At 45.1% G+C, this 24679-nt stretch overlaps 1 protein-coding gene across 1 annotated transcript in view; it reads left to right on the plus strand.

Annotated features, from left to right (window-relative positions):
- STK39 (serine/threonine kinase 39) overlaps positions 1-24679 on the plus strand; it is a 279238-nt gene that overhangs the window by 208598 nt on the left and 45961 nt on the right. Inside the window, exon 16 of the mRNA XM_072121817.1 lies at positions 5878-5946. Within this exon, the coding sequence (XP_071977918.1) occupies positions 5878-5946 (69 nt within the window). The remainder of the gene's footprint in view (positions 1-5877; positions 5947-24679) is intronic.

Raw genomic sequence — 24679 nt, forward strand, 5'->3', positions numbered from 1 at the left:
CAGACCCTCAGTGGGCCCCTTTGCAGTGAACTCACATTAAAAATTCAGAAACTAAAACAGTCTCCTATTTTCTAAAATAATTCCATGTTTTATCATCCCAAATAGCCCCCTCATGGAAATTGCATATAAAGCCCCCCCTCACCCCCCATGGATTAATTTGATACAGCACCCCTTAATCCCATGGATCCATTATGTACAGCCTTATGTGCTCCCCCCTCCTTCCAGCAGTCCTGGGACCCGGCTCTTGCCCAGGGTATGTCCAGTGCTGGAGCCGGCCCTGCTGGGACATACCTGCTAGAATGCCTGAAGACATTAACAGCAGTTTTGATCATGGCACAAATAAAAATTTCTAAAAAAATTTAGGCATGTCAATAGTGCAAATCACAAGGTTTATATAGGTGTCCTTTTGGCTATACATACAGATTACATGAATGCCCTTTTCTGCTATCGGTCTCAATGGGGCAGATTTACTTACCCGGTCCATTTGCGATCCAGCGGCGCGGAGGATTCGGGTTCTGCCGGGATTCACTAAGGTAGTGCGCCCGATGTCCACTAGGTGTCGCTGCTGCGCTGAAGTCCATCGGAATGCACTGAAGTACACCAAGCCGGGCCGGGTGCAGGTAAGTGCGTGTCAAGCGACACTTTTTTTTTTAAAAAAATGTGGCGGTTTTTCCTAATCTGTCGGGTTTTCGTACGGCCACGCCCCCAGATTTCTGTCACGTGCATGCTGGCGCCGATGCGCCACAATCCAATCGCGTGCGCCAAAATCCCGGGGCAATTCAGGGAAAATTGGCGCAGATCGGAAATTTCGGATAACCCGTCGGAAAAACGCAATTCGGGCCCTTAGTAAATGACCCCCAATGAGTCCTACTCAATATCATACGGACTTCCTATTAGTCCATCAATGGAAGATAATGTGATAGAAAGCTCCAGTAAGGGCATGAGCATGTGCACTTTGTGGGCCACAAACAACGGGTCTTGTGCCTGTAGGAATTCTCATCTGCCCCCTACATCAGCTGTTAGAAGACAGTAGACCCTCCTTTCCCCTTCCCTTACGATCCATCTGATTGTTTGCCGATCCCACCACCATGGATGGTTTTGGTCTACATCCACAACCTTATCTTTAATTAGAAATTGGTGCTAACTGAGATCAAAGACACCAAAAAACACCACACAATAAACCTCTTGCGGTGGTTGAGCCCAAGAACACTAGGACAACAAGAAGACACCACCTGGACGAGGAGGACACCAGACCTAACGCATCTAAGCTTATGAAGATGGTTATGTATTGATCCCCTACCTTTAGTTCCTAAAGTTGTTTTCTACCACAGCTTCCTAGGTCTTCAGACATGTCCAAGCTTGAACCATATTTTTTTATAGTTAGAAGATTGGAAGAAATTCCGAAAACTTATATGTATTCTGATCAGTCGTTCCTTAGCATTTGTAATTCTTCAGAAACCTGTTTCTGCCTGTACTAACATCGACCACAGAATTTATTACATTTTCCAGTCGATTTGTATCTTCCTAAGCAGAGGAGGATTTCATGTATGTTCAAAGCGAGATAAGGGGAATCCCCCCCCCCTTCGAACATCGTGGGAACTTAATATTTGTGATTATACCATAAGATGGTGGATGGAAAAAGGAGGCTTAGCCTTTCACAGAGCAAAAATGGCCGCCGTTAGGCATAGTTCACATGGATGACTATTGCCAAGGCAAGAAGATGTATCATATGATTGGCTGATGCTTCTGCTGTGATGTTTAGTTTGCTGAAATAGCATAAGTGGTTCCCTTCAAAGGGAATATGTCATCAGTTGTAAACATATACACAGTGTTAAGTATTGCCCCTGGGATCTATGCAACCATACTGTTGTGTGTTTAGTTATTATCAGCAAGACTGTGAAAAACAGATTTATATTCCAAGATTGTAGCTGGACTCAAAACACTGGGGGATTCTCCTCACACTACTGTGTTATTCGATTTCTGCATTCAAACTGCTCCCTAACTCCTCCCCCCTGCTGTAACATCTAACCAAAGGCATCCTTACTGCTCTTACTCAGAGCCAAGGGGAGGTGCTGTGCAGCTGTTTGGCAAAAACATCTCACACAGGAGTGTGACAAGTCCAGCTACAGTCCTGGAAGCTGAGTTTATTTTCACAGTCCTTTTTCTACTAACAACATATACATACAACAGTACTGATCTTCATGGCCAATACCAAACACTGACTGCAGCTTTGTGTGGTCGGAACCATATAGAGCCTACAGAGGGGAAAACTGCAGAATAAGTAATGGTCACATATCTACAAAATTTCAAGTCATTATTGATTCAACTTTATTCAATTGTAAGAAATCAGCCTTCTCTGTGCCAGTATTCAGCTGAGGTCATGGGATGTCTATTTTTGTCTAATACAGGCGGTCCCCTACTTAAGAACACTCGACTTACATACGACCCCTAGTTACAAACGGACCCCTGGAGATTGGTAATTTTTTGTACTTTAGTCCAAGGCTACAATAAACATCTGTAACAGTTACCACAGGTGTCTGTAATGAAGCTTTAGTGTTAATCCTGATTCTTATGACAACCAAATATTTTTAAATTCCAATTGTCACAGAGACCAAAAAAGTTCTGACTGGGATTACAATGATAAAATATACAGTTCCGACTTACATACAAACTCAACTTAAGAACAAACCTACAGGACCTATCTTGTATGTAACCCGGGGACTGCCTGTATAAGGCTTCATTCAAGCAACTTGTTGTTTAAAATGACAACCCCTTTAAAATGCCCTTATAGTTGATGGACTTTCATCTTAAATTTCTGATTGTTCAGATCCCTTTATGTAACCCAAATCAAAACAGCAGCACAAACACTCTGTAAACCTCTGCAAAGTGTTATATTATTGCCCTAAGTAGTATTGTGATTTGTTACCAAACATAAGAAGAGCATTTACAGTGATACATTATACTATAACCTATCCATAGCCTCGCTTTATTCTAAGCTGTAAGTAGGCAATAAAACAGATTTTGGAACATTGAAAACTGCTGCATAATTTATACACATTCCGTACTTTCTTACGTTAGATGTTAGTTTTTGTTCTTAAAGGAAATCTACCATTTGTTTTTATGCATTGTGAACCAAACATACCTTGAGAAAGCTGTAGCTACACTGATGCAGAAACATATCTGGTTTAACCCCAGAACCAAGCAATAAGTACACAAATATTGTAACTGTAAAATATAACAATTAAAAAGCCTTTGGGATTCACTTTTTTTTACAGCAGCTCTTGTCCTCAGGACGTAGAAAGTACCAATAATCTAGAAGTGGTGTAGAACGGGGATGGCCGGTCCCCCTAGGTTTCAAGAGAGCCATGGAAGTCAATGGTGGTTGATCCCTCCTGCGCTTCATTTACTTTTATTAGACATCTGGAATGGTTGGAGGACAGTTTGTCTTATTTTTTGGTCTTTGGGGACCCTTTTTGCATGTGGTTGGGACTGCCATGTAAAGATCACTTGTTGTTTAGTTGTTCTCTTGCCTAGATGCGTTGTGTGAATAAATCGCTGCCTCTCACATCCGATTCTTGATCAGACGCACCATTATTACCTCGACCTGTGACATAATCTCGGTGGTTCTGATCTAGAAGCAGCAGCAATTTATTCACAAAACACAGCAGGTGAAAAGGGGATCTCCAGAGACCTCAAAACACATTGGGGCTCATTTACTAAGGGTCCGAATTGCGCACTTTCGTCGGGTTTCCCAACCATTTCCGATTTGCGCCGAATTGCCCCGACACATTTACTTACCTGGTCCAGTCGCGATCTAGCGGCGCGTTCTCCGACGCTGATTCAGGTCTGCCGGGATTCACTAAGGTCCGTGCGCCAGCTATCCACCAGGTGTCGCTGCTGCGCCGAGGTCCGCTGAAGTTCACCTTCTTCCCGGTGCATGTAAGTGCTGATCTTGCGACACAAATTCTTTTTTAAATTCCGTGTTTTTTCCGAATCGGCGCCGATGTGCCAAAATCCAATCTCATGCGGCAAAATCCCGGGGCAATGCTGCGCAAACCAGAAATTGACGGGAAACCTGACAAAAGTGCGCGATTCAGACCCTTAGTAAATGAGCCCCATTGGGCCAGAACTCCATGCAGTTTGCCTCATAGCGGGGGCGCCACATTTATAGAGCAGACTGCATAGTAAATCTGGGCCATTGTGTATTGTGACTTCTTGAAAATGAAGAAACTGCCAACATATATTCCTTATATGGTGACCAACAACTGCACTTTCGTAGCTGAAGACATTTGCAAAATGTTCTTACTACAAGACACCATGGGGCACTTCTTTCGGACGTTGCACGTTCTTTCTAGTGTAAACTGCTTGCAGAGATATTTAAGAAGTGCCGGCACCACAAATGTGACCCTTTTGCGGCGCAGCTGCACTAGTTATCATGCGACACAAGTGTGTCGACAGACAGAAGAGTGTCGCAAGCCCCATGTTAAAGATTGTCTCTAAAAAAGTGATTCACTCTGTCGGGCCAGTTCAGGGAGCACCAGATTCATAAAGAACGGTGCCAGAAATCATGAATCTGGCGCATCCTGCATTATACACAGGCAAGCCACACTTTTCATTTTTTTCTGTAAATGTTTTCCCATATGTTTGGATCCATAATCAGAATCTAGAGAATCATAGCTTTAAAACCACACCAGGATCTAGAGAATCTTAACTCTAAAACCACACCAGGATTACAGTACAAGATGCTAAAGAACTTACAAATACAGTAGTGAAGAATGGGGACTTCATATACAGCTCCCACTCCCAATTGTGCGTTCAAAATGATGTTCCATCAAATATATCCATAGCACAGGTAATTCATATCAGATCAATGGGGGTTTTACACTCAGGACCTACAGCGATCAGTTGACTCAGCTGCCTCTGGTGCAAAATTTAACATAGAGAATGAAATTAGAAGAAGAGCTCTCTACCCTGTGTAGCCCAACCAGTCGACGGAGTACAGAGCTACCGTATATATACTCGAGTATAAGCCGACCAGAGTATAAGCCAAGACCCCTAATTTTACCACCAAAAACTGGGAAAACCTATTGACTTAAGTATAAGCCGAGGGTGGGAAATGCATTTGTCACAGCCCCCCCCCTCCCTGTATATAGCCAGCAAGCCCCCAGTAGTATACAGCCAGCCTGCCCCCTGTAGTATACAGCCGGCCCATTCTGCCCCCTGTAATATACAGCCAGCCCATTCTGCACCCTGTAGTATACAGCCAGCCCATCCTGCCCCCTGTAGTATACAGCCAGCCCATTCTGCCCCCTGTAGTATACAGCCAGACCATTCTGCCCCCTGCTGCCGACGTCATACTATGCGCCTGCCAGCTGTGAGATAACATGGCCGTGTCCTGCCGCCTGTTACAGAAGAAAGAAGAGGACCCGGGAAGCCAGAAGAGGAGCCGCAATGACATTGGGGGAGCAGCGCGGACATCGGGGGAGCAGCGCTGCGCATCAGGGCCGCCGGAGGGTGAGTATGTAAGCTTTTTTTTTTTTTAAGTATTGACTCGTGTATAAGCCAAGCTAAGGTTTTTCAGCACATTTTTTGTGCTGAGAAACTCGGCTTATACACGAGTATATACGGTAATTTACCAGCTCTCTGTGTCCATCCTAGCAGAAGACCCCACCACCAATCTATTGGCAAAGCCTAGTACCCCTCACAGGTTTTGGCTCAGCATAAACTCAAAGGATCAGGAAATATTATCAATTCTCTCTTCCGTGTAAATTACATTTTACCATGTAATCAGGTTTCCACACAAATGCTATGGTATCCCAGCATCATCATGTATTGTCCTGGAGGTGTCATTTACGTGTCGTCTGTCTCTCTCCGCAGATACGGCAGATGGCGTTTCGCAGGAGCTCTTTTCGGCAGGCCTGGTGGACGGTCATGATGTAGTTATAGGTAAATGACATTTCTTTCTTGGAACTATTACCTGATTACGTGGAAATAATTACATTTCATCCCCTTCATATCATCTCGGAGGATCCCGCCACCAGCCAATGCTTCCACGAAAAAAGCGTGAAAAAAATCTATTGGCAATTATATTGTGATTATTGTTATTATGCCGCCGGCCTCTGAGCTATTCCACTTTTGTTAGAAGTCGGAACCTTTTAAAGAGGAGATGATGGGATTCCTGCAATGGATAGGTTCATCTCTCCGCTAATTTTTATAGTGTTTTGGTAATTTCATTCAGATCCTATCAGAAAGATACGAGAATGGAACGTGAAGATAGAAAAGTTTAAAGGGAACCTGTCACCAGGCACCTAATTTTCACTAAAAACTGGTTTTAGTAGCTCATCACACCTGCATTGCCGTTCTGCCTTCTCTGAGTATTTGCATTACAATATAATTGTGTGTTATAACTTACTTTGCACCCTGACAGAATCCTCTGTGTAGTCCCAGGGGTTGGGCTTTTGTTTGGATGCATTTCAAAAAACAACATGTGACTTGTCTGTGCTGCTCACTTTTCAGCTCTCAGCCCCCACCTTTGTGCTCCTGTACAGCTTCTCCCTTCCACAATGATGTTAGCTCACCAGGCTGTGAGCTATGTGAAGGAGCAGGAGGGAGGAGCTGTACAGGAGCACAAAGGTGGGGGCCAAGAGCTGAGGAGTCTGCAGCACAGACAAGTCACATGATGTTTTTTGAAATGCAACCAAGCCAAAGCCCTACCCCTGGGACTACACAGAGGATTCTGTCAGGGTGCAATGTAAGTTACACAATTATATTGTAATGCAAATGCTTAGAGAAGGCAGAAAGACATCTGTGCAACACAGCTGTAATGGGCGTCTGTGACCTGTCTTTAGTGAAAACGAGGTCCCTGGTGACAGGTTCCCTTTAAGTGTGTTGTGTAATTCCGATAGGATACCAGAGTTGTTTGTGCTTGTGTGTGGCCCCGGGGTAGCAGAGCTATGGAGATAATTATCAGAGCAGCTTGGCTTTTATATTCCCTCCATGACGTCCCTCCTCCAGAATGAAGCTTCTGTCCACAGCTATAACACGATTATTAATTGCGCACTTCTAAGACCGTTTGGCGGAGAGTTGTCTTCCTTCCTGTAATTGTAAACCATTATCTCTGGCTTTACTTAGTTTTGTTGTTGTGTAGATTTTTTTTAATAAAACTTGAGGTAAACAATCACATCATTCATTTCTTAGTGACACATAATAAAAACTAAAGGACGACTAAAGAAAATGCAAAAACCACAGAGGAGAAATTTTATTATATGGTTTCGTTATCAAACTACAGTACGTCCAGTCACAAATAATTAAAAAAGAGACCTGAAATCTATCCTCAAATTCAAGCATGATAAACTCATAGATCCAGCACCATGACTGTAGTAATAATTACAGTCTATGAGGATGAGGGGGTGACACAAGAGCTTACAGTCTATGAGGATGAGGGGGTGACACAAGAGCTTACAGTCTATGAGGATGAGGGGGTGACACAAGAGCTTACAGTCTATGAGGATGAGGGGGGACACAAGAGCTTACAGTCTATGAGGATGAGGGGTGACACAGGAGCTTACAGTCTATGAGGATGAGGGGGTGACACAAGAGCTTACAGGCTATGAGGATGAGAGGTGACACAAGAGCTTACAGTCTATGAGGATGAGGGGGTGACACAAGAGCTTACAGTATGAGGATGAGGGGGTGACACAAGAGCTTACAGTCTATGAGGATGAGGGGGTGACACAAGAGCTTACAGTCTCTGAGGATGAGGGGTTGACACAAGAGCTTACAGTCTATGAGGATGAGAGGTGACACAAGAGCTTACAGTCTATGAGGATGAGGGGGTGACACAAGAGCTTACAGTATGAGGATGAGGGGGTGACACAAGAGCTTACAGTCTATGAGGATGAGGGGGTGACACAAGAGCTTACAGTCTATGAGGATGAGGGGGTGACACAAGAGCTTACAGTCTATGAGGATGAGGGGTTGACACAAGAGCTTACAGTCCATGAGGATGAGGGGTGACACAAGAGCTTACAGTCTATGAGGATGTGGGGGTGACACAAGAGCTTACAGTCTATGAGGATGAGGGGGTGACACAAGAGCTTACAGTCTATGAGGATGAGGGGTGACACAAGAGCTTACAGTCTATGAGGATGAGGGGGTGACACAAGAGCTTACAGTCTATGAGGATGAGGGGTGACACAAGAGCTTACAGTCTATGAGGATGTGGGGGTGACACAAGAGCTTACAGTCTATGAGGATGAGGGGGGTGACACAAGAGCTTACAGTCTATAAGGATGATGGGGTGACACAAGAGCTTACAGTCTATAAGGATGAGGGGGTGACACAAGAGCTTACAGTCTATAAGGATGAGGGGGTGACACAAGAGCTTACAGTCTATGAGGATGAGAGGGTAACACAAGAGCTTACAGTCTATGAGGATGAGGGGGGTGACACAAGAGCTTACAGTCTATAAGGATGATGGGGTGACACAAGAGCTTACAGTCTATGAGGATGAGGGGTGACACAAGAGCTTACAGTCTATGAGGATAAGGGGGTGACACAAGAGCTTACAGTCTATGAGGATGAGGGGTGACACAAGAGCTTACAGTCTATGAGGATGTGGGGGTGACACAAGAGCTTACAGTCTATGAGGATGAGGGGGGTGACACAAGAGCTTACAGTCTATAAGGATGATGGGGTGACACAAGAGCTTACAGTCTATAAGGATGAGGGGGTGACACAAGAGCTTACAGTCTATGAGGATGAGAGGGTAACACAAGAGCTTACAGTCTATGAGGATGAGGGGGGTGACACAAGAGCTTACAGTCTATAAGGATGATGGGGTGACACAAGAGCTTACAGTCTATGAGGATGAGGGGGTGACACAAGAGCTTACAGTCTATGAGGATGAGGGGGTGACACAAGAGCTTACAGTCTATGAGGATGAGGGGGTGACACAAGAGCTTACAGTCTATGAGGATGAGGGGGTGACACAAGAGCTTACAGTCTATAAGGATGAGGGGGTGACACAAGAGCTTACAGTCTATAAGGATGAGGGGGTGACACAAGAGCTTACAGTCTATGAGGATGAGAGGGTAACACAAAAGCTTACAGTCTATGAGGATGAGGGGGGTGACACAAGAGCTTACAGTCTATAAGGATGATGGGGTGACACAAGAGCTTACAGTCTATGAGGATGAGGGGTGACACAAGAGCTTACAGTCTATGAGGATAAGGGGGTGACACAAGAGCTTACAGTCTATGAGGATGAGGGGTGACACAAGAGCTTACAGTCTATGAGGATGTGGGGGTGACACAAGAGCTTACAGTCTATGAGGATGAGGGGGGTGACACAAGAGCTTACAGTCTATAAGGATGATGGGGTGACACAAGAGCTTACAGTCTATAAGGATGAGGGGGTGACACAAGAGCTTACAGTCTATGAGGATGAGAGGGTAACACAAGAGCTTACAGTCTATGAGGATGAGGGGGGTGACACAAGAGCTTACAGTCTATAAGGATGATGGGGTGACACAAGAGCTTACAGTCTATGAGGATGAGGGGGTGACACAAGAGCTTACAGTCTATGAGGATGAGGGGGTGACACAAGAGCTTACAGTCTATGAGGATGAGGGGGTGACACAAGAGCTTACAGTCTATGAGGATGAGGGGGTGACACAAGAGCTTACAGTCTATGAGGATGAGGGGGTGACAGAAGAGCTTACAGTCTATGAGGGGTGACAGAAGAGCTTACAGTCTATGAGGATGAGGGGGTGACACAAGAGCTTACAGTCTATGAGGATGAGGGTTGACACAAGAGCTTACAATCTATGAGGATGACGGGGTGACACAAGAGCTTACAGTCTATGAGGGTGAGGGGGGTGACACAAGAGCTTACAATCTATGAGGATGAGGGTTGACACAAGAGCTTACAGTCTTTGAGGATGTGGGGGTGACACAAGAGCTTACAGTCTATGAGGATGAGGGGGGTGACACAAGAGCTTACAGTCTATAAGGATGATGGGGTGACACAAGAGCTTACAGTCTATAAGGATGAGGGGGTGACACAAGAGCTTACAGTCTATAAGGATGAGGGGGTGACACAAGAGCTTACAGTCTATGAGGATGAGAGGGTAACACAAGAGCTTACAGTCTATGAGGATGAGGGGGGTGACACAAGAGCTTACAGTCTATAAGGATGATGGGGTGACACAAGAGCTTACAGTCTATGAGGATGAGGGGTGACACAAGAGCTTACAGTCTATGAGGATAAGGGGGTGACACAAGAGCTTACAGTCTATGAGGATGAGGGGTGACACAAGAGCTTACAGTCTATGAGGATGTGGGGGTGACACAAGAGCTTACAGTCTATGAGGATGAGGGGGGTGACACAAGAGCTTACAGTCTATAAGGATGATGGGGTGACACAAGAGCTTACAGTCTATAAGGATGAGGGGGTGACACAAGAGCTTACAGTCTATAAGGATGAGGGGGTGACACAAGAGCTTACAGTCTATGAGGATGAGAGGGTAACACAAGAGCTTACAGTCTATGAGGATGAGGGGGGTGACACAAGAGCTTACAGTCTATAAGGATGATGGGGTGACACAAGAGCTTACAGTCTATGAGGATGAGGGGGGTGACACAAGAGCTTACAGTCTATATGGATGATGGGGTGACACAAGAGCTTACAGTCTATGAGGATGAGGGGGTGACACAAGAGCTTACAGTCTATGAGGATGAGGGGGTGACACAAGAGCTTACAGTCTATGAGGATGAGGGGGTGACACAAGAGCTTACAGTCTATGAGGATGAGGGGGTGACACAAGAGCTTACAGTCTATGAGGATGAGGGGGTGACACAAGAGCTTACAGTCTATGAGGATGAGGGGGTGACACAAGAGCTTACAGTCTATGAGGGGTGACAGAAGAGCTTACAGTCTATGAGGATGAGGGGGTGACACAAGAGCTTACAGTCTATGAGGATGAGGGTTGACACAAGAGCTTACAATCTATGAGGATGACGGGGTGACACAAGAGCTTACAGTCTATGAGGGTGAGGGGGGTGACACAAGAGCTTACAATCTATGAGGATGAGGGTTGACACAAGAGCTTACAGTCTATGAGGATGTGGGGGTGACACAAGAGCTTACAGTCTATGAGGATGAGGGGGGTGACACAAGAGCTTACAGTCTATAAGGATGATGGGGTGACACAAGAGCTTACAGTCTATAAGGATGAGGGGGTGACACAAGAGCTTACAGTCTATAAGGATGAGGGGGTGACACAAGAGCTTACAGTCTATGAGGATGAGAGGGTAACACAAGAGCTTACAGTCTATGAGGATGAGGGGGGTGACACAAGAGCTTACAGTCTATAAGGATGATGGGGTGACACAAGAGCTTACAGTCTATGAGGATGAGGGGTGACACAAGAGCTTACAGTCTATGAGGATAAGGGGGTGACACAAGAGCTTACAGTCTATGAGGATGAGGGGTGACACAAGAGCTTACAGTCTATGAGGATGTGGGGGTGACACAAGAGCTTACAGTCTATAAGGATGAGGGGGTGACACAAGAGCTTACAGTCTATGAGGATGAGGGGGTGACACAAGAGCTTTCAGTCTATGAGGATGATGGGGTGACACAAGAGCTTACAGTCTATAAGGACGAGGGGATGACACAAGAGCTTACAGTCTATGAGGATGAGGGGGTGACACAAGAGGTTACAGTCTATGAGGATGAGGGGGTGACACAAGAGGTTACAGTCTATGAGAATGAGGGGGACACAAGAGCTTACAGTCTATGAGGATGAGGGGGAGACACAAGAGCTTACAGTCTATGAGGATGAGGGGGGACACAAGAGCTTACAGTCTATGAGGATGAGGGGGTGACACAAGAGCTTACAGTCTATGAGGATGAGGGGGTGACACAAGAGCTTACAGTCTATGAGGATGAGGGGGTGACACAAGAGCTTACAGTCTATGAGGATGAGGGGGTGACACAAGAGCTTACAGTCTATGAGGATGAGGGGGTGACACAAGAGCTTACAGTCTATGAGGATGAGGGGGTGACACAAGAGCTTACAGTCTATGAGGGGTGACAGAAGAGCTTACAGTCTATGAGGATGAGGGGGTGACACAAGAGCTTACAGTCTATGAGGATGAGGGTTGACACAAGAGCTTACAATCTATGAGGATGACGGGGTGACACAAGAGCTTACAGTCTATGAGGGTGAGGGGGGTGACACAAGAGCTTACAATCTATGAGGATGAGGGTTGACACAAGAGCTTACAGTCTATGAGGATGAGGGGGTGACACAAGAGCTTACAGTCTATGAGGATGAGGAGGTGACACAAGAGCTTACAGTCTATGAGGATGAGGGTTGACACAAGAGCTTACAATCTATGAGGATGACGGGGTGACACAAGAGCTTACAGTCTATGAGGGTGAGGGGGGTGACACAAGAGCTTACAATCTATGAGGATGAGGGTTGACACAAGAGCTTACAGTCTATGAGGATGAGGGGGTGACACAAGAGCTTACAGTCTATGAGGATGAGGGGGTGACACAAGAGCTTACAGTCTATGAGGATGAGGGGGTGACACAAGAGCTTACAGTCTATGAGGATGAGGGGGTGACACAAGAGCTTACAGTCTATGAGGGGTGACAGAAGAGCTTACAGTCTATGAGGATGAGGGGGTGACACAAGAGCTTACAGTCTATGAGGATGAGGGTTGACACAAGAGCTTACAATCTATGAGGATGACGGGGTGACACAAGAGCTTACAGTCTATGAGGGTGAGGGGGGTGACACAAGAGCTTACAATCTATGAGGATGAGGGTTGACACAAGAGCTTACAGTCTATGAGGATGAGGGGGTGACACAAGAGCTTACAGTCTATGAGGATGAGGGGGTGACACAAGAGCTTACAGTCTATGAGGATGAGGAGGTGACACAAGAGCTTACAGTCTATGAGGGGTGACAGAAGAGCTTACAGTCTATGAGGATGAGGGGGTGACACAAGAGCTTACAGTCTATGAGGATGAGGGTTGACACAAGAGCTTACAATCTATGAGGATGACGGGGTGACACAAGAGCTTACAGTCTATGAGGGTGAGGGGGGTGACACAAGAGCTTACAATCTATGAGGATGAGGGTTGACACAAGAGCTTACAGTCTATGAGGATGAGGGGGTGACACAAGAGCTTACAGTCTATGAGGATGAGGGGGTGACACAAGAGCTTACAGTCTATGAGGATGAGGAGGTGACACAAGAGCTTACAGTCTATGAGGATGAGGGGGTGACACAAGAGCTTACAGTCTATGAGGAAGAAGGGACACAGGAGGTATAATAGCTTGTGGTAACCTTATCTTATATTTCTTATACAAATTCTAAAATCAAATTTTGAAGGGGTATAGAAAAACACATTGATGTCCGGAATGTTGCGGGTTAAAAAAAAAAAGTACTTACCTCCTGCCGCCCTCCCAGTGCCCTGCGCTGCCATCCCTACAGTCTGTGCCCCATGTAAATAAACACGGGCACGGAAGCCACGCTGCCCTGAAGCTGAAGGCTTCCATGCCCCTGTTTGTTTACATGGGGCACGGACCATAGAGATCGCAGCACTGGATGCCGGGAGAAAAGTATGTGTTTATTTTTTTTAACTCGCCCCATCCCGGCCACCAATGTGTTTTTCTATACCCTTGGTTAACCACTTTAAATTTATACTAATGAACCTGAGAGGCTACTGGGGCCTTTCACCCTCCGTTCTGCTCCCAAAGCACTTCACCCTTCCCCCTGCCTGATGTAACCTCAGCAGCAGTGGATGTTTCAGCTCACAGTGGAAGGGAAAGTGTAACAGCTTGTGAATCTGCAGCACTGAGGGGCTCTGGTAACACCCCCAGTAGCCTTTCTGACTCATTAGCATAATTGTTGAATACAATAAAAAAAAGTTGATTTTAGTAGGAAGGAGGACATGGATAACAAATATAAGAAGATAACCACAGTCGCGGTGCCTGGATCTATGAGTAATGTCCCTGGTTTATCATGATGGATTTTGATGGTAGATTGTCTTTAAAGGAAATCAGCCACTTTAAATGGGAACCTGTCATCAGGAGCACTTTATCTGGCTCCCCCATGTCTCCATTGCCAAAGAGTTTTTATAGATCAAAATTTAGATGAAAGTTTACCTTTCTGTATGCAGAGCTGTGTCCCTAGTCCCATGGGAGCGGCCAGTGAGTAGCAGTTCCCGCCCTCTAGAAATCGCTCCATCATGCATCGAATAAAGGAAAAAACTCCCATGTCCCCCATATATCCTCCACCCCGTTGCTTGCCCCATCAGGACATCATACATGTCCGGCCCGCTCCTCGCTGGCCACTCCCATGGGACTAGGGACACAACTCTGCATACAGAAGGGTAAACTTTGATCGAACTGATCTATTTTTTGGAAAAAAAACTATTTTACTATAAAAACTCTTTGGCAATGTGTATACTATGCTCTATGGCAGGGGTCAGGAACCTTTTTGGCTGAGAGAGCCATGAATGCCACATATTTTAAAATGTTATTCCGTAAGAGCCGTACAATATGCACATGCCCCCCAGTAGATAGGTAGTCCCTGTGTCACGGGTGCCCCTGCGAACTACTTCTCGAATCACAGACACACCCGTGCCCCTCTCCGTGGCGGCGCCCCTTTCCGAGCTCACTCACCTCTCCACGTTCCTACACGTCCGGGCTGGCCAGTGCGCACGTGCCGGCAATCACGGATTTGAAGGACCAGCGTGCTGCTGATTGCCGCTGCTCACTTCCTGGGTTCCTATAAAGACCAACGGCTCCCAGGATTCCCTGCCGGATCTTAGTGCTATGAGGAAGCTTTCCACAGTGCTCCTGATTCTGCTCCTTAACTGCCAGCCCTGACGTCTTGCTCCATCCCCGACCTTGCATCATTGCTGCCTGCCTTGACCGTCTACCTGTTCCTGACCACGAGACTGCCTAGTGATCCTGCACCTCGACCTTGGCTACCACCATGGACAAGACGCGCCTATGGAACGACCTGGTGGCACCACGCTGCAGCGGGACCATCCTGCTTTGCAGCGGGCTCTGGTGAAGACTGGGTGCCACTTAAATTCCGGTCCCAGGTGTCTGCTTACATCATCATCCGCGGTGGTCCAGGGGGTTCACTACTCCAAATCCTGACACCCACCACATGCCTCCCAGTAGATAGGTAGTCCCAGCACATGCATCCTAGCAGGTAGGAAGCCCCAGCACATACCCCCAGTATATAGGTAGATACAGCACATACTCCCAGTAAATAGGTAGCCATAGCACATGCCCCCAAGTAAATAGGTAGCCACAGCACATGCCCCCCAGTAAATAGGTAGCCACAGCACATGCTTCCCAGTATAGAGGTAGTCCCAGCACATGCCCCCAGTAGATAGGTAGCCACAGCACATACTCCCAGTAGATAGGTAGCCACAGCACATACTCCCAGTAGATAGGTAGCCACAGCACATGCCCCCAAATAGATAGGTAGCCAAAGCACATATCCTCCAGTATATAGGTAGCCAAAACACATGTCCTCCAGTATATAGGTAGCCACAGCACATGCCCCCAGTAGATAGGTAGCCACAACACATGCCTCCCAGTAGATAGGTAGCCACAGCACATACTCCCAGTAGATAGGTAGCCACAGCACATGCCCCCAAATAGATAGGTAGCCAAAACACATGTCCTCCAGTATATAGGTAGCCACAGCACATGCCCTCAAGTAGATAGGTTGCCACAGTACATGCCCCCAGTAGATAGGTAGCCACATCACATGCCTCCCAGTAGATAGGTAGTCACAGCACATGCCCCCAAGTAGATAGGTAGCCACAGCACATGCCCCTAAGTAGATAGGTAGCCACAGCACATGCCCCAAGTAGATAGGTAGCCACAGCACATGCCCCCAAGTAGATAGGTAGTCACAGCAAAAAAAAAAATGCACTTACCAGTGCTCCCTGCAGCCAGTTCCTCATCACTACCATGCTCTTCTCTTTGACCCAGTCTTAGATGATGGTGGCGATGGCGCCTAGGACGTACAAAGGACATAGGCAGATGTAACATTGCTGCCTGTGTCCAGTGATCAGTCTAAGACACACAGCCCTCACTATTTATTAAAGATCTGTCTGAGAGCCAGATGCAGCCAACAAAAGAGCCATATCTGGCTCCCGAGCCGTAGGTTCCCTACCCCTGCTCTATGGGGACATGGTGGAGCCAGAAAAAGGGCTCCTGATGACAGGTTTCCTTGGTATTTTTGATCTGAGCTCAATTACAGGTAGGTGTTTTTTTTAACTAATAAAGTCAGTTATTTTCTACTTAAATTTCTAATTCTAATTAAAAACTGTGGAAATGTGGAGAAAAAAATAAAAAATTGGTTTTACAGAAAAAAGATATGTTATATTGTACCTTTCATTAGCATGTGCTGTGTGACTAGGCAGTTGCCTTTTGGGAGGGGCTGGAAAGGAGCAGTTCCCCCCCACCCTTGGGAAACAGCTTCTCCATGTGACCTTTTCAAATATATGAAAACACACATCACTTGGCTTAGCGACGCCCCCTGCTCTTCGACAGCCAATCCCAAGTGTTGGGAGTTATTCATATATTTGAAAAGGTCACATGTTTCCCAAGGGTGGAGGGGAACCTAGTCACACAGCAGATGCTAATGAAAGGTACAATATAACATATCTTTTTTTTCTGTAAAACCTATTTTTTATACAAAAATGCTAAAAATGGGTCTCCTGGTGACAGGTTCCCTTTAAAGTGAAGTTCCCATGCTCTAGAGTGTAACTACTGAGATGCTCGGCGCTCCTAATCTACATAATTATGAACACCTCCCTCCCCTTCCTCTGGCCGAGAGTCGGGGAAGTCTCTCGCAGATGCACTGACATCAGCTGGAAGCGGAAGATCATCAAGTCTTATCCATCTTGTAGGAGAAGGAATCTTTCCACATCCGCTTCTATCTGACACTTGAAATTTCTCACTGTCAGCTCGGACAGATATACAACCCTCCACTCCTGAAATACATCTACCCAGCTATTACCAGACTGGAAATCCGCAAGTTTAGTCATTAGCATATCATAAAATTGTAGGAATCCTATTAAGTAGTTTTCTGTCATTGGATACATCTGCGGATAATAGGCAAAGAAGGTCACGGAAGGCTGAGAGGCATTAAATGGTGGGAAGATGTTCGTAAATATGTAAATTCGGACCTAAGTATCCAGTTTTTCACTGACTCGGCAGAAAGAATCAGAGGCCGCGTTGAAGGTTGTGGAGCTTCCTTTGGATTTCGGATGAATTTATGCACATTGGAGAAATATAGAAAAGCGGCAGAATGATATGAAGGCTCTCGGCAGTTTTATGTTTGTTTGTTTTTGGGAGTTTTTTTGCCCTTACGGCGTGAAAAACATGGCGCTTTTCAATGAATAATTTAAAGTTTGCAAAATTCCCCTTGTGTCGGATAGATACTAAAATGGTTTTCACCACATAATCCTGCAGTATAAGGCAGTGACGGCTGCGGCCGGGCGCTCGGTATAATGACATGCAAATACGATCTCACAGTGTGTCACTTTTACTTCTCTACTCGGTGACTTGGATCCCTTCAAGCTCGCCCCTGATACATAAAACAACTTCTTTTTTTTTTAAAGTCTAGCCAAGGGTGAAGAAATGCAGGGCCAGCAAACCTACTTGCTGACAGCTGTTTAAACCTCAGCAAGGAGCTGATAGCGGCTTCTGTAGTGGGAAACCGGACTTGGACCAGTTCCAGGCTGGGAAACATGGGCAGCGTACCGTAGTAGTCAGGCTCTCTCTACCGGGAGGTTGACAAATTTCATAGGTCTCTAAAGAGTTGACGCCAACTTAAGCCTTTGGGGGTAAAGTTACAGAGGAAACATGTATTCACTTTCATACGGTCACAATTTGTGGCATAAAAAAGCTACACATGAGGATTATATTAAGCTGCCGAAAAAAAAAATCACGGGATAAGACAAAGGATGGAATATGCAGAGATTTTGCTTCTTTCGGAACAGGGGTCAGGAACCTTCGGCGCTCCAGCTGTTGTGAGACTACATCGTGCACACTGGTTCTGGATGAGAAAGGAATGAGGCATGCTGGGAATTATTATTTCACAACAGCTGGCGTGCCAAAGGTAACTGACCCCTGTTTTACAACATATTTGGTGGATTTATATATACCATATATTTATATATATACAATTAGTTTATGTTGTCGTTTTTACCACATTTCTATTATTGCCTCGCAATGTTTGATCTCTTTCCGGTGAGATTATTTATGGCTTTTTTTAGAAAAGCACATTTTATGAAGTGACATAACGCAAAGTGTACGCCTTTCATAGTGGATAAGGTCGAAACAATAGGTCCATTAAGTCAAGCCTATAATCCTACGATGTTAATCCAGAGGAGGGTAATGAAGGCTACGAGGCTGCTGCCCAATGGCCTATTTGTTCCTAACCCCAGAATAACTGTCTTTATCATTATTAACTATTAACAATTACAGGTAGTCCCCGGGTTACATACAAGATAGGGTCTGTAGGTTTGTTCTTAAGTTGAATTTGTATGTAAGTCGGAACTGTATATTTTATCATTGTAACCCCAGACAGAACTTTTTTGGTCTCTGTGACAATTGGATTTAAAAAATGTTGGGTTGTCATAAGAACCAGGAATAACACTAAAGCTTCATTACAGACACCTCTGATAACTGTTATAGCTGTTAATTGAAGCCTAGGACTAAAGTACAATAAATTACCAACATCCAGAGGTCCGTTTGTAACTAGGGGTCGTATGTAAGTCGAGTGTTCTTAAGTAGGGGACCGCCTTTAGTTTTTTTTGTTCTCAAGTAAAGCATCCAGGCCCCTCTTTAATGTGTAGAAGGTGTCCGCCAGTACATCCTCCTGTGGCAGAGAGTTTCAAAAACTTATTTCTTTAACAGTCTATGGTGATGGTAGAACCGCCTCTCCCCTAGGTGTAGAGGATGCCCCATGTCTATGGCAATGGTTGAACCTCTTCTCCTTTAGGTGTAGAGTTTGCCCCTGTCTATGGTGATGGTTGAAATGCCTCTCCTCTAGGCATACAGAATGGACTCTGTCAATGAGAATGGTAGATCCGCCTCTCCTCTAGGTGTAGAGGATGCCCCCTGTCTATGGTGATGGTAGAACCTCCTCTCCTGTATGTGTAGAGGATGCCCCCTGTCTATGGTGATGGTAGAGCTGCGTCTCTTCTAGGTGTAGAGGATGCCCCCTGTCTATGGTGATGGTAGAACTGCCTCTCCTTTAGGTGTAGAGGATGCCCCCTGTCTATGGTGATGGTAGAACCGCCTCTCCTCTAGGTGTAGAGGATGCCCCCTGTCTATGGTGATGGTAGAACCGCCTCTCCTCTAGGTGTAGAGGATGCCCCCTGTCTATGGTGATGGTACAACCTCCTCTCCTCTAGGTGTAGAGGATGTCCCATGTCTATGGTGATGGTAGAACTGCCTCTCCTTTAGGTGTAGAGGATGCCCCCTGTCTATGGAGATGGTAGAACTGCCTCTCCTTTAGGTGTAGAGGATACCCCTGTCTATGGTGATGGTAGAACCTCCTCTCCTCTAGGTGTAGTGGATGCCCCCTGTCTTTGGTGATGGTAGAACCGCCTCTCCTCCAGGTGTAGTGGATGCCCCCTGTCTATGGAGATGGTGGAACCACCTCTCCTCTAGGTGTAGAGGATGCCCCCTGTCTATAGTGATGGTGGAACCGCCTCTCCTCTAGGTGTAGAGGATGTCCCCTGTCTATGGTGATGGTAGAACCGCCTCTCCTTTAGGTGTAGAGGATACCCCTGTCTATGGTGATGGTAGAACCTCCTCTCCTCTAGGTGTAGAGGATGCCCCCTGTCTTTGGTGATGGTAGAACCACCTCTCCTCTAGGTGTAGAGGATACCCCTGTCTATGGTGATGGTAGAACCTCCTCTCTAGGTGTAGAGGATGTCCCCTGTCTATGGTGATGGTAGAACTGCCTCTCCTCCAGGTGTAGTGGATGCCCCCTGTCTATGGCGATGGTAGAACCACCTCTCCTGTAGGTGTAGAGGATGCCCCCTGTCTATGGTGATGGTAGAACCTCCTCTCCTCTAGGTGTAGAGGATGTCCCCTGTCTATGGAGATGGTGGAACCACCTCTCCTCTAGGTGTAGAGGATGCCCCCTGTCTATAGTGATGGTAGAACCGCCTCTCCTCTAGGTGTAGAGGATGTCCCCTGTCTATGGTGATGGTAGAACCGCCTCTCCTTTAGGTGTAGAGGATGCCCCCTGTCTATGGAGATGGTGGAACCTCAACTGATCCTCAACTAATCTTTACTTTTTAGCCAAAACTGCCTTCTTAGCCAATTAATGATTGAGATAGCTCACCTCTGTGGTTAGTCATTGATTGAGCAATATTTTTCTTGTACTTTTTAGATGGAAGCAAAAATTATATTTAGGGAGAATGATTGTTGCTCCCATAATTTGTCTTCTGCCACATGATATACTGGTAGTTAAGTGGCGCTAAGACATACATACGCCATATCCGATAGAGAGGGTGATACCGGTAAGAAAAATATTTTATACGCAGTAAATTAGGTTTTTATGCGATTCATAAATAGCATGTTGTTTATGGTACTTTATCGCCCACAGTTATTGGTTTCTGTCTGGGTGGTAATTTCAGAATAGATGAAAACCAATTACTTTCAAGGCCATTTGTGGTCAGCGTCAAGGCTACACTTTATGTCTGTTTTTACTACTGGCAGTAGAGACGGTATTATAAAACGTGCATCGCCTCAACTTCAAGAAGACGTAAAATAGTAAGAAAATATTAATTTTCTAATTAGGAGTTTATTTTAAGTTTTCATGAACATTAGTAATTTTTATTCATTTTAATTAAAAAAAAAAACATAAGAGAAACTTTTCCCTTACCGAAGAACTTCTGTAAGTTTCATTACTTATCCTGCATCGATGCTGAGAATAGGGATGGCTGACTGATGACGCGTGTGTCAGAGGTCATATGCCGAGATGTTTATGCTCTCTTTTTTGGCAAATTTTGACATATAGATGATAACTAGACGGTTTTAGAGCTGATATCTCCCAGGATACCTTGCAAGGCCATTGCCTACACACAGCTCCTGTTTTTAGTAGCTCCACAAGCTACTAGCTGCCCGATGCACCCTCTATTACCCGATTTACCGTAAAGCACCTCCCAATCAGCCTCGACTAACGTTGTCCTCATCCCACTGTTAAACTAGATGAGGATTGGTGCGCTCAGCTTTGTTGCCTCTCCCATGGTGCACTAAAGTCCTTGCCTTCATAGAACTAAAAGTTGAGATTTCTTTGAAATTCTTAAAAGGAGTTTCCAGACTAAGAATATTGATCTCATATCTATGGAATAGGTCCTGATTATTAAATTGATGAGGTCCGACATCCAAAAACCCAAAGAGATTAGCCGTTTTCAAGAACAGATAAACAGAGGATAAAACATAAAGGGGACAGCTCCATTCTCTGTCTAGTGGTTAAATGGAGTCACTACAGCTTAGCTACTATTGAAAATCATAGTGGTCAATCTGCTGGGTCTCTAGTGATTTAATATTAAGAGAAATCTCCCATCAAAATCACGCATAATAAACACTAAGTCATAAATGTAGGAACCGTGACAGTGGTAATATTCTTCTTTTCTTCTAAAAATCAACATTTAAATTATGCTAATGAGTCAGAAAGGCTGTGGGGGTGTTACCAGAGCCCCCTATGCTGTAGCTGCACAGGCTTTGCTATAGCTACACTGCCCCCGTCCATCCCTCTGTCTGATACCATCAAACTGAAGCAGTGGGAACTTGTGCCTGTGAAGCTGCAGCATGGAGGAGCTCTGGTAAAGCCTTCAGGTTCACTAGCATAATTTTAACAGCTGATTCTAAGGATAGAGGCAATGGATAAGAAGATTTATAATAATTTTGATTTCTATGTAATTTTTATGTACATCAGTACATATACAGGCAGTCCCCGGGTTACATACAAGATAGGGACTGTAGGTTTGTTCTTAAGTTGAATTTGTATGTAAGTCGAAACTGTATATTTTATCATTGTAGTTCCCGACAATTTTTTTTTTTTGCCCCAGTGACAATTGGAGTTTCAAATTTTTTTGCTGTAATAGGACCAAGAATTATCAATAAAGCTTCATTGCAGACAATTTTAAGCTGATTATTGCAGTCTGGGACTATTTTAAAGCATCCAGAGAGCTTCACCAGAGGTCACAGTGGGCAGAGGGGTCTGTCTGTAACTATGGGTTGTCTGTAAGTCGGGTGTCCTTAAGTAGGGGACCGCCTGTATATGGTAACATAGTAGCTAAATGTAGACCTACCTTTAGAAGGGTAGCCCAAGACAATCACCTTTCTACTTGATAAGTGTTTTGCGTAAGACCATTAGCACACACATTAGGCTCTTACCTTTCGCATTAGACCGTTATCACACACATTAGGGAAGGGTTCCCTGTACACACTTGATAGAATTTAGGATTCTAGAAAGAATGAATGGAACATTCCGGATGCTCACAATCAAGTATGGAAGAAGTTCACGGATATAAAGAGGATGAAGGGATCAGGTCCCCTCTGTACACAAACCATTGGACTTATCCCACATCGGAGATTCATGTGGCTCCTCTACAGACAAGATTGATAAACCTTTTTAAGTGCAGCAGATAACAAAGACCATTTGTTGACTTTTATTAACTTTTGACCTTTTTTGATACCAAGATAAGATCTAGATATACATCACATTCGCCTCCACTGACCCGCACAGTACAATGTGTACATGTGCATGTGAAGTATGACCATGATAAACGGGAAAAAAACTCAGCTGTATTCAGTTTTGTTAATAGATTGGAGAAAACACGATGATAAATGATTTAGACACTTCTGTGAATGGGCTACTGGTTATCGGATAACTAGTTCTCAGAAGCTGCGGCCTAAAATTGATCCAAAACCCTCACAATCAATTCTCATTCTTCCACAGTCCATACTGTCAGGGGCAACCATGTGAAGAATAATAGCAAAGGTTTACAGAGCGCCTCGTAACCTGACCAGAAATAGAGTTTTCAGGAATGACCATGTAAGGTATCATACTAGATAGGAGTCATGGCTTGGTTTTCCTTCACCTGAGACAAAGATCCGTTTTCGTTCATACGTAGAGATGAGCAGACTCGATGGTCTGGTTCTGCGTTTGGTTTCCGACAATCAAAGTCATGGGTAGTTGCCATGCTAGTTCGTCAGTTTGGTGAATTGGCGGATGGTTTCGGCTGACATCCAAGGCCCAAGACTTCTAGGGGGCCCATGACCACCTGAGCCAACCACCAAGTGTGATACTGCCATGCAGAGATAGTAAGGTAAAGGACGTCCAGCCAAGAAATCCTCAGACTTCAAACTGCAGAACTAAAATAGCTTTTATAGTACCATATGGTGACCCAAAATTTTCATATATCCTAGTGCCCTTGGCCGTCTTAATCCACTCCTGCGTGAGGCCAAAACCCGACTATCAGGTTTGCTCATCTGACGATTTTGTTGGAATCAAACCATATAAGGCTACATTCACATCAAGTCTTTTATAAACGCTCAATGTATACTATAGGAAGCTCCCAGCATATATGGTAAGTGTATACAGAGCAATATACTGTGAGATGGAGACTTTCTTTTTGCCTTTGTTCTGCAGAGTATGTGGGGGGACAGATGCAAAGTATTGAATCCCTCCTCCAGCCTCCCCTGAGCGTATGTTCATGGAGATCCTCAGTGATGTAGCTGTCCATATAGGGCCGTTACATCATTGGGGGAAACGCCCTGAACATCAACAGCGTCCAATCACTGGCTGTCACCGATGTTCACTGCTCCTCCCACTTCTAGTAGGGAGGGGGAGGAACAGGATGAAATATCCCACTATATGTGCATAGAGTAGGATATGTTTTATACCTCCGTTGGAAGGGCTGAAACGTTCTGTGATTGTAGCCTAATGTATCTTAGGCCTTTTAACTTTCACTGACTCGTGTCTAATGTCAGATATTAGGGGAGATAAGGATCTAAAAGTTTGGAATATAGTAAGCCCATGTTCTAGCATTCACTAGCAGTGGCTCCATCGTTGTATCAAGCCCATCTTGCCTCCGTATGAGTGAGTTAGATACAGTAGTTGCCAGAGGATCAGTCTAAGCACTTTTTTTTAAAAAATCAGATATTTTTAATGAACATTTTTTATAATAACAACACACCCAACAAGTACAATTTGAAGGGAAGTATGTACATATTATTACAATACACTCTGATTGTATACAGTATTACAGTAGTCCAAGCGCTTTTAATGGAACTAAATTCTGGTGGTAAGGTAAAGGGGTTTAATGGATAGTTAAGAGATATCGAAAAACAATGCTTTTCTTAATAATGAGGCAGAGGTGCTACGTGGGCGTTCACAGAGCCCCTCCGTGCTGTAGCATCACAGGCTGTTACAAACTCCTCCTTCTCCCTTGGCACATCCCCCTCCCTTTGCTTACTGTAATCTCACACATTGGGAGGGGGATGTGCTTTGGTAATGTCCCCCATAGTACTTCAACCTCATTCGAATAATTTTAAGTAGATTTTAGTAGGAAGGAGGCCATGGATAACAAATA

This window comes from Engystomops pustulosus, chromosome 8 (assembly GCF_040894005.1).
Source record: "Engystomops pustulosus chromosome 8, aEngPut4.maternal, whole genome shotgun sequence".
NCBI lineage: Eukaryota > Metazoa > Chordata > Amphibia > Anura > Leptodactylidae > Engystomops > Engystomops pustulosus.